Source organism: Monoraphidium neglectum (assembly GCF_000611645.1).
Source record: "Monoraphidium neglectum strain SAG 48.87 unplaced genomic scaffold scaffold00638, whole genome shotgun sequence".
In the NCBI taxonomy this organism is placed as follows: domain Eukaryota; kingdom Viridiplantae; phylum Chlorophyta; class Chlorophyceae; order Sphaeropleales; family Selenastraceae; genus Monoraphidium; species Monoraphidium neglectum.
The window spans coordinates 10,182-20,320 of record NW_014012990.1 but is presented as its reverse complement, the minus strand read 5'-3'; the positions used below and the strand labels follow the sequence as shown (position 1 = coordinate 20,320).

General features: G+C 60.2%; 3 protein-coding genes across 3 annotated transcripts in view; 1 reads left to right on the top strand and 2 right to left on the bottom strand.

Annotated features, from left to right (window-relative positions):
* Nucleotides 1-3,565: 3,565 nt before the first annotated feature.
* MNEG_4555 (hypothetical protein) lies at nt 3,566-4,373 on the bottom strand (the record flags this gene model as incomplete). Its single annotated transcript, XM_014046971.1, has 2 exons — nt 3,566-4,092; nt 4,361-4,373. 2 exons carry the CDS (start codon nt 4,371-4,373, stop codon nt 3,566-3,568), a joined length of 540 nt encoding a protein of 179 aa, XP_013902425.1.
* Nucleotides 4,374-6,012: 1,639 nt separating this feature from the next.
* Nucleotides 6,013-8,024, bottom strand: MNEG_4554 (hypothetical protein; the record flags this gene model as incomplete). Its single annotated transcript, XM_014046970.1, has 3 exons — nt 6,013-6,269; nt 6,779-7,027; nt 7,838-8,024. The coding sequence occupies 3 exons, from the start codon at nt 8,022-8,024 to the stop codon at nt 6,013-6,015; spliced, it is 693 nt and encodes a 230-aa protein (XP_013902424.1).
* Nucleotides 8,025-8,740: 716 nt separating this feature from the next.
* MNEG_4553 (disease resistance protein (TIR-NBS-LRR class), putative) overlaps nt 8,741-10,139 on the top strand; it is a gene marked incomplete at both ends in the record, with an annotated part of 5,460 nt that continues 4,061 nt past the window's right edge. The window contains 3 exons of the mRNA XM_014046969.1: nt 8,741-9,147; nt 9,484-9,549; nt 9,735-10,131. Coding sequence (XP_013902423.1) covers nt 8,741-9,147; nt 9,484-9,549; nt 9,735-10,131 — 870 coding nt within the window. The remainder of the gene's footprint in view (nt 9,148-9,483; nt 9,550-9,734; nt 10,132-10,139) is intronic.

Genomic DNA, 10,139 nt, shown 5'->3' with positions numbered 1-10,139 from the left:
CCCGTTCACCGGTTATAAAGATTTGGATGTCTATGTTTTTGTGATGAGTACTGTACACGGTAGCAACAGGCAATCATGGTCAAAGCTTCTGCTTGGACTAAACATCGGCATGATGTTGTGTTCTTCTTGTTCAGCACCAATTGGGCCAATGGGGTCTCGCGCGTGCCAAGGCAATGGTGTTTTATCAGGCGGCTGTCGGGCTTGTGGTTGTTCATTATGCGCACTGCTGACATCACGCTTCGTTGGTTGGGCGGCCTCGCTCCATGGCCCTCAACTCTGATGCATTACCTCAGGATACTTGTCTGATTGATGATCTGATTCATACGCGGACACTGCGCCTTAGGGCGCTGCAACACATGTGGCCTTGCGTTGACTCGTGCTGATCGGCACCAGGGTGACACCAGCTGCCCCACAGCCGCCAGCCGCTAGTCCGCAGCCACGTCCGATCGCATACTGTACATGTTGGTTTGATAATCACCTGAATCTCACGTTTGCAGACGTTGCCATACGTTGGGCCGCCGCAAAGGCGAAACAAGACATCATAATCTAGACACCATATTCGACAGTGACCACCCGGCCGACGCCACAACTCTGATTGCGCCAAGAGCTTGATATTGATTCAAGAAATACCATCAAAATGACTCGCGGCTACTGTGGTCCGGCACTTCTAGGTGGGCAGTACGGGCATGGGTGGGTGTCTGCCCGATGCAGCGCAGTGGCTGAGGACTAGGCTGTCAAGACCAATGCCGCAGCTCCAGTTACCCAGAGTGAATCAGTAGCCAGCACGATCCCACCTTCCCTCATCCCTTTCCCTGCCCGCGGCACTGCTCTCCATCCCCGTTCAGGGCCTGCCAATCAGCCAACTCACGACTTGCCCTTCATTCCCGCCGCCCACGCCCCCGCAGCCCTGGCCCAACTCCTCGCGCCAGGCGCACTAGGCGCGTCCCTCAAGGCCGGCGGCCTGACCCAAGGCCCCGGTGCGGCCCGCCGCCGCGCGCTGCTGGGTGCAGACAGCGCGGCCGCGGCCATCACTGCGCAAGGGGCCACCACTTTCATCGGCGGGGCCAACCCCACCTTGGTCTCCGCCATGCCGGTCGAGGGCGGCGCCGCGGGCGCAGCATCTGCCTACAACACCGCTATATATGGCAAAGCCCACAGAGAGCATGTCATGGCACAACCAGGTTATGGGCAGCGGCGGCGGCGGCGGGGCGCCGGCCCCGGCGTGGCCCGCCGCGGCTGTCGGCGCCTGGCCGCACGCGGCCGGTTGGCTGAGCGCCCCCGCTTGGCGCGTTGTGTCCGCCTGGCCAAAGGGCGACTTCTGGTACAGCTGGGCGCCCTGGACGGCCCCGGCCACGTGGCCCTCGGGCGGCAAGGGGTCCGTCGTCCCCCCCCTCCCCAGCATCGCCGCGTTCAGCGCGCCGCCGCCCGCGGGCCCGGGCGCGCAGGGCGGCACGTTTGACCAGTCAATGGCGGTGCACCAGGATCTCATGAGGGCGGGCGCCGACAGCATGGCGTGGCAGTCGCGCGTCATGAGGTGAAAGTGATTATCGCCCCACCGGGCTCTGCACGCCTGTCGCACTGCCGGGCGTGCACTGCGGCTCGGCTGCGAGTCCCGAGCGTCCGCGCCTGTTTTGGCGTTGGGCTGTACAGCCCAACACATGTGTTGGGCAGTGACCGAGCCCGGGTCCCCCTGTTTGTGGGACATTTCACCGGGCATCCGACACAAGCGGGGTGCATTTTTTTCCAGATCAAAGTTACCTTTCCAATGAAGACCTTTTATAACACATTGGAACCAAGTTACCTTGAATTCCAAAACAATACCTATAAAATATCTTGGAACCAAGTCACGTTTGCCTTGAATTCCCAAACAAATTCTTTGAAATCAACGAAGCCACATTGATTTTCACAAACGCAAGAAACGGGTTCACTTTCTGACAGTAGCCTGGACAATTGCCGGATGGATGCACCAATCAACCGAACTCTATTGTTGTAAACATGGCATGAAACTTCCGACCCGGGTTTTCACCATGCATATCACAAATGTTCGTGTTGCCTTTGCAAGATACAACGAATCACAATGTTGTGTACTTTTGCCCCCCACAATGCTTGCACATAGCTGTGTCGATGGATGGCACGCAGCGTCACACCACACATACACCAACAAGAGAGTCGGTAGGGCCAACTGCACTCATCAAACCTCGCGCAGCTGCCAAGCGGCTCCTGTTTTGTAGGTGCATTAGTATCTTCATTGTTGGTTGTGTTGGCTGCAATCTGCCCACTTGCTTGCTTGGTATGTTGTTATAAAATTGAGCCATGCAGGCGCACATGTAGGTCATGCTCTGCGACATTTGTCATTGAGATGATTTGTCCAGCAATGTGGGTCAACACAAGCACAATTCTGTGGCAAGGATCCACACCAGCTGTGCGGCCTCTGCTTGCTCACCACCATGTGTTGACTGGCATTGACCAGCATGCACAGACGCTATCTTGTGTCGCTATCTTGTAAATGCATGACAGCTCGCGCGTGAGGTAGGGTCACCTCGGTGACAAGGCCCTGCCATACTTCATGATCATGGTGTCAAACCAGCGCAAGGGCTGCAATCAAGAATATATATTTAGCTACTGTAGTAAGGGCCTGCTGCACGTCACCTGTGCAATGCGTTGCGGTGAGAAGCACACACCTCATGAAAGAAAATGCTCACCTGCCGTTGCGGCGTTGTGCAGCTTGCCTTAATCTTGTGAGTGGGACATTGCTGCGATTCTGTGGCCATCCGTCAGCACGCACCCACAATCTACCTATGTACCAGCTTAAAAAGTCCATTGGAAATTGCATCTTGATTTTGCAACCGATGGTTGTCCGAAAGGGGCTGGGCTATGCAACGATGCCTGCACATTCTGTTGAGGGAAGGGTTGCAGTCTTTACACATTATCCTGATGCATGTGCGTGTGCAGCTTGGGCAATGGATGCAGCATGGCGCAAAAGTCACAGCATGTAGCATGCAATTGTCGCGGCCCCCAGCAAACAAATAAAGTAATAGTATTGCTCAGAGGCACAAGATATGTGCAGCAGTTCCAGCTGGTGAAGGCGGTGTGTGTGCCACGCGGAGCCGATGATTTGGAAAACTACTTGCATACAAGAATCGACACAGCCAGCGCATCTCAGCAGCATGGGCTGTCACAAGAGAAGCGAAACAGACTCCAAGCGAGTAAGCCTGACAGCAGGCCCACCGATCTCCGCAGATGAAACACGCTGTCGCACAAGGGGAGTTGCGGAGGAGCTGGTGGCGCCTGAGCCCGCTGCAACCGCCAGTACGTTCTTGAGGCGCCTTGCCCTGCTGTGGTGGCCCCGAGCACGCGCGCGGCCAGCATTGGGGCGTTTGGCTCGCAACCAAACGCAAGGTGCGACACCACCATCAGGCCACTGCCGAAGCCCACGCCGTCGATCAAAAGCCAGCAGCTCTCGTCACCAAGTAAGCGATGGGGCCGGTGACGTCTGAGGGGCGACAAAAGCTGACAGTGCGGCTGCCTGTGGGCGGCCAGGAAATGATGTCGCGATGTCGATGAATCACAGGCGGCGGCCCCAGATGTCGCCGTAGCCGCCCTGGTTGACGACAGGGTTGCCATAGTTGTCAATCGCTGTGGTGGTGCCGCCCCTATACTTGATGCCCTGGTTGCCGAAGTAAATCATGCCGTTGTTGTTGGTGACAGGGGTATTGTCGGCGGCAAAGCCTCCCGTGCGGCCGCCAACAGCCAGAATGCTGGCGTCGGCGGCAGCGGCGGCCTGCTCAGCCATGCGGCGGCGGTGCCACTGGTCGATGTACACGTTGCCGCCCTCGTTCTGGAAGGGACCCAGGGCGCCGCCGCTGACGGTGATGCCGCCGCTGTGGCGGCTGTTGAGGTTGCCGTACACGCTGGAGCGGCCGCCGACGTTGATGGTGGGGACGCGGCCGCCGATCACGGTCATGTCGCCCATCTGCAGGACGGGCGGCGCGTTGGCGGCCTGCTCGCCCAGGGCGCGGCGGTCAGAGGTAGTCAGGCCGCCAGCTTTCAGGGACGCGCCCAGGACGGCGGGGGCCAGGATTAGGGCCAGCGCTGTTGGTTGGGGGAGTTGCGTTGCAAGAGTCGCGGAAGGTGGTCGGTGAGGCTCATCGCTGATCGAGGGCCTAAAGACACAGCTGCAGCAGGGTCTGAAGAGCTGTATGCAAGTGAACTGACAGATAGCGCAACTGTGTAATATAGACGGGGACTGGGCAAGCCTGGCCACTGAGTTTGGGCGTGCGTGCTGCGGTGTCAGATTTGCCCGGGCCCTGGCAACTGCAACTCCCAGCCCACGCAGAGCACAACCAGATGCCATGCTCACCCGTCACAAGCATCCAGCTGTGACCAGCCACGGCGTGCGTGGGCTTGATCGGATGATGGCAGGCCCCCGATGGTTTGTCGAGGTGGATGGTGCGATTGCCCCGGAGATCAGGAGAGCGAGTTGCGTTTGAGCGTTGGTCCGGTTGTGATGAAGCTGGAAACAGGATGATAAAGTATATAACTATGTGGAGAATAGAATTGTTGTGTCACCTTTTAGAGACTCAAGCCATCCAGCGGCGGCCTTCAGCCTGCTGGGGAACACGCGCATTGCAGCTGGGGCGTAACCAGACCGGGTGACGCAACCAGACCGCAGTGACCATGTGCAGGAGCGTTGCTTGCACAACAGAAGATTTCACACACCATGTGACGCTTCTCAGAGCACAGCGCGCTGATCACGGAGGCTGGTCATGTCCCTGGAGGCGCAGCACCGATGATCATGCATGGGTGGCTGGCCTGCCAGCCGGCCACCGCGGATGGATGCAACACACCGTTCGCTGCAGCTGCTGGGCAGCCAGCCCACCTCTCAAGACAGCGTAACCGGACCATCCCAGGCCCTACTGTTGTGTGCTGCAATGCCGCAGCAATGGTGACGCTGTCATCTCGGGTCGTGTGCTGGCAAGCGCTCATACCCATACTCTATGCATGCATATGGTGTGTGGTGGTGGCATTGGCTGGGCTGCTGCAGGTCCGCGCCGTCACGCTCGCATGCCATGAGCACTTGGGGGATGGATTTGATATATATCCGGTCAGCGGCCGCGTTTCACTGCTCGGTGTGTGGCGTTTGCCTGCCCTGGAAAGCAACCAGTGCCCAGGCTAGCCACGCACCTTGGGGGCTTTGGCTGACCCTTCACTCCAGGGGGCGTGCAGCTTGAATCGGTGCTGCAAGCATACACCCATCAACGTAGCAGACGTTTGTGTGCCTGCTGTGCAGTTTGCATCTCCAATAGTACCATGAGTCCACCAGCCATGGCAGTTGTGCGTATGCCAATCGCCTGGCACAGTCCTCGAGCAGTGCCACCTCGGGGACTGCCGGACGACGTGGCGGCCCACCAACAGAAGCATTCAAAAGGGCTTGGGGATCAAATGAAATCAGGAACGATTACAGCAGATTGGTGTAGTTATGAATCGTACAGTAGTGTACAGTGAGAAATTTCACAGGATTATTGATTGACCAAATTGACTGCATATCATCCCAACCACATTGACGATAACATCTGGATTACGTTGCCTAGTCAGCAAATGGTCATATAAGAAGCTCAGGACACATGGCAAATAAGAAGCCAGCAAGCCAGCTCATCAGCCGAGATAAGTCATGTTGTGCACAGATCAAGGCAAACGTCCGTTGTGGCACCTTCACAGCGGCATACGCCCGTTGGGACACCTTTGTTGCTGCAAACGGCCAGAAAACATACAGTTATCTCTCTCATACGAAACCTTGCATCTTACAGCAAGGCTAACATGTTGGTTTCAAGAGAGTCAATATCTGGGTGCTTCCGTAACGTGCCTGCACAGCAGCTCTGTGTACGATCACGGCTTGCGGGCAGGCGCAGGCGAGCCCTTGGGCACGGCCTGCACAGCTGGTGAGCCAGCCGGCTTGGCGCCAGCTTGCGGCTGCGACTGCGGCTGCTGCTGCTTCTGGGCCTGCTGCTGATCTTAATGCTGCTGCTGCCACTGCTGCATTTTGGGGGTGTCGCCCATCATCTGCTTCACCCACTGCTGCTGCTCCTGCTGGCTACGGTCAGCACCCTGCTGCGGCCACTGCTGCTGCTGCTGCTGCTGCTGCTGCTGCGCAAAGGATGCCACGGCCTGGTTCATGGCCTCTCCAGCGTTGGCAGGAGGGCCGCCAGAGACCATGGTGGGGTGGGCACCCTCGATGAACGTTGTGCCACCTTGGCGTATCATGGCCGCGGCTGCATGCGCGCCCAAGCGGCGAGCGATCAGGCCACGACCACCTTCCTTGACGACGGGGTTGCCAAATTCGTCCAAGCTGCTGGTCAGGCCGCCGTTGAAGCCCACGCCGGCGTTGGTGAGGGTGGTCACGCCACCATAGTTGGTGATGGGGGCGCGGTCACAAGGGGCCAAGCCGGCCGTGCGGGAACGAAAACCACACCAATCGTAGCTGATGGCAGCCCTGTGGTGGTGGCGACCGCCACAAGGTGCACAGCTGGTTCAGCGTGTAAGGGCCTTGACCAGCCAGTGGGGCCCTGATGCAAGGCAGAAGGGTAGAGCAACGGGAACCCCACGGGATATCGATCAAAGTGCAGCATAGTGTAGATCCTGTGCATCCATAAGGTGCTGCACTCGACAGCACATCATAGAAACAAAGAGATTTCAGTTTCAAGGGTTTGAACCTGTTTGATCTGGCGCCAACAGGATGACTATGCCACATTATGATCCCTGATCTCACTAGCAGTCCCACCTGGCTTGGACTTGACGTAGACATGGCAGCTGCTGGGGTCGAGCTTCAGGTTCCACTGTTTGATGGGCTGCCATTTGATCTGCTTGACACCTTCTGCTGACAGCTCCGCCTCGGAGACGCAGAACGACTGCAGCTCTATGCCCCGCTCCTTCCCCAGCTGCCACAGGTCCAGTCCCCCATCTTCTAGCTGTGCTCTCAAATCCATAGACTGTCCACGTGGCATCAGGATGTGCAGGTGCACATGGCCGCCTGCAGCGATGGTAGCAAAGGATTAAATGCAGGACTGCGCCCAGTGAACATCCACTCTGGTGGGCGACGCAAAGAGAGCACCACTTGCAATACGCAGCCATGAGTTTGAAACCGCCTTGCTTCGTGACAGCGCTGCGCAAGCCTGCAGCAGGCATGCCCTGGCAACACGCCATGCCTGCTATGCTGCACAATTCGAGCCGCATGATCAAGCAGTGAGTGCGCTGGCACTGTTGCAGAACCACGCGTTACCCACCTGCTGCTGCTGTGTGATGTCGAAGGAAGCCCACGCGGGAGCCACGGAGCATGCAGGGGGAGGGCGCAGGAGGGGGCAAAGCAGAGGGTCAAGGTGCTTGCAAGGTGCAGCTGGGTTTCAACCAATATCAGCACTGACCATCATCCCCCTCCACACACAACATCATCGTCTGCGGGGGCAAACCCCATGAAGCCCACGCCCCAGCGAGTTGTTGGCATGGATTGCAAGATGCACTGCTGCTGCTGTCGGGCGACGGAGCAAGCCCAGGCATGAGCCACAGCGCAGGGAAAGACCATGAAACAGAAAATCGAGACCACGGGCACAAAATGAGCTGTGCGGCACCACTGTGGTGTGGCAGCTGCCTGCTGCTCTGGAACCACCTGAGCCTCGTGAAAGCGCTGCGCAAGCCTGCACCGGGCAGGCCATAGCAAAACGCCATGCTTTGCTGGTTGCACAAGACGAGCAGCATGGTGAAGCAATTTGCACGCTGGCTGGATGCATGGAATGCTTCAAAGCTCTATTGGCTCGCATGCGCCACGTGCGCAACCCAGCCGCACCTGACTGCTGTTCTAGAAGCAGCAGCTCCTTCCGCTGCAGTGCTGCCTCCTGCTGCAGCAGGGCTGCCTCTTCCTGCAGCAGTGCTGCCTCCTCCTGCAGCAGTGCTGCCTCGTCCTGCAGCAGTGCTGCCTCCTCCTGCCGCAGTGCTGCCTTCTCCTGCCGCAATGCTACCAGCTCCTGCCGCATTGCTACCAGCTTTGGCGGTTCAGGGTCAACCACTTGCTTTATCTTGTCCTCCATTTCCTTGACCGCTGCCTCCCTGCTGGCGATGACCTTGTCCACTTCTGCGAGCTGCTGCTCGAAGCTACTTGCCATCCCGTCCTGCCGCACAGGTTGCGTGGGCGTGGGACGAGGTGGGCAAGGCGCATGCAACGCTGCCACAGGTGCCGATGGGATAGGACGTTGGTGCTGGAGGCCACAGGCAACGAGAGTGACAACCTGCATCATGCACCATGCGGCAGTGCTTGCCATGGTATCACAGGCACGCTATGTGGTGCCGCGCCAGCAACGCCACAGCAGCGCGCCGACATCAGGGGCCCAGCATGCGCTCCTACCCATATGTAAACACGCCTGTTCATTCCGCAATCCCCCGACCTTATAATTTGATTAATGCCTACAGTGAAAGCGATGCAGATCATGTCAGTTCGTGGATGTAGCAATGCGTGCCTCACTTGGCGTATGATGGCTTAAACCCGTCATTCAGGCCGCATCTTTGACAGGCTGCGCGTCTGAAGTCACTGGGCATCAGTGTGCCGTGCACGCCACCGCTTGCACCCAACCAGCGGCCGATCGGCCGCAGCGCACACACTCCCCAGGGCCACAACGCGCCTACACAGGCCCTCAGCAGTTACGGCCGCTGACGGCCACAGGCGCTGCGGGCCTTAAAGGTGGACCACGGGGCGATGCACGCACCAGACGCCACAGCTCGGGCTGCCAGCAGCAGCAGCGCCGGCAGCACGCCCTGGTCCTGGGACCGCCTGCCCGAGGCCGCCGCCCAGATCGTCCTGCATTACCTCATCCAAGGCCACGCCAAGACCGCGCGGCTGGTGTGCTCCGCATGGCGGGACACCCTCGACGGCCAGGCCACCCGGGTGACGCTGATGACGTGGCCTGGCCGGCGGTACGCCCCCTGTGACGCCGCCGGCCCCTCCAGGTCGCGCGAAGCGCCGGCGGCCGCCGGCCCTGGCCCGCTGTGGCCTGTGCACGTCGCGGCGCCCAACGCGACGGCGGTGGACCTGTCGCCGCTCCCGCCGGACGGGGAGGGGGGGCAGCTGGTGGCCCTGCTGCAAGACGTGGCGCGACTCACGGGGTGAGGGCGCGCCCTGTACGGCGGCTCGCACGCAATTGTTTCCATACGCACGCATTTGTATTCCATACGCACGCAATTGTTACGCGGGCACGCTGTTCTTTTTGGAGCCTGTCGCGTCGCACACCCTGCAGAGCGGCCGCCAGTACCGTGCGTGGCCCTGGCAGCGGCCGCCCCGCTGAGCGAGGGCGCCTGGCCGTGCCGTTGGGGGCCGAGACCCCGCCCTCACGCGGACGGGGTGGAGCCACGCGCACGACTAGTTGCAGCGCGTGTGCTGGTTCCGCCTGCCTTCCCCATGCACGACGGGCATCCCCACCCGATTCGCCAATCGCCAGTCAGCGGCCGCCGGGAAGTCCTCGTTTATTTGCACCCCACAGAGCAGCCGCGGCAGCGCCCGGCTCAGCTGTAGGCTGCTGCCACGCCCCTGCAGAGTGCCTGGGCTCTCGCCCCCTCCCCACCCTACATGCTCGCTTCGCCGTGCTTCGGCTCAAGAGGGCCGCGAGGTTTCCTTTCTTCGCGGGTCACGCCCTTCGTTCCTAATTGATGGCGGGCCTCCAATCCTCTACCCCCCTCCCCTCCCCCAATCACAGGCTGACGCAGCTGACCCTCGGCTGGGGGGCGATCGCCCTCGGAGAGAGCGCGGTCGCCACTGCCAGCGCGCCCCGCCGCTCGCGCCGCCTCCAGCAGCAGCAGCAGCAGCAGCAGCAGCAGCAGCTGCGGTCGATCTCCTACGGCCACCGTCTCGAGCTACCCGAGGCCATCTCATCCCTCACGACCCTCAGGGCCCTCTCAATCCTCGGCCCCTCGGCCAATTACAGCCTCGCGGAGCCCCACCTGTTTGCCCACCCCGGCGCCGCCCTGCCGCCGGCGTTGTCCAGGCTTGGCCCGCGGCTCGAGTCGCTGGCTGTGGAAGGGCTGGTGCTGCCGCGGCGCCAGCTGGCGGCGTTCTCGGCGCTGACTAGGCTGGCACTGACCGGATGGGACGCGGTGGGCCG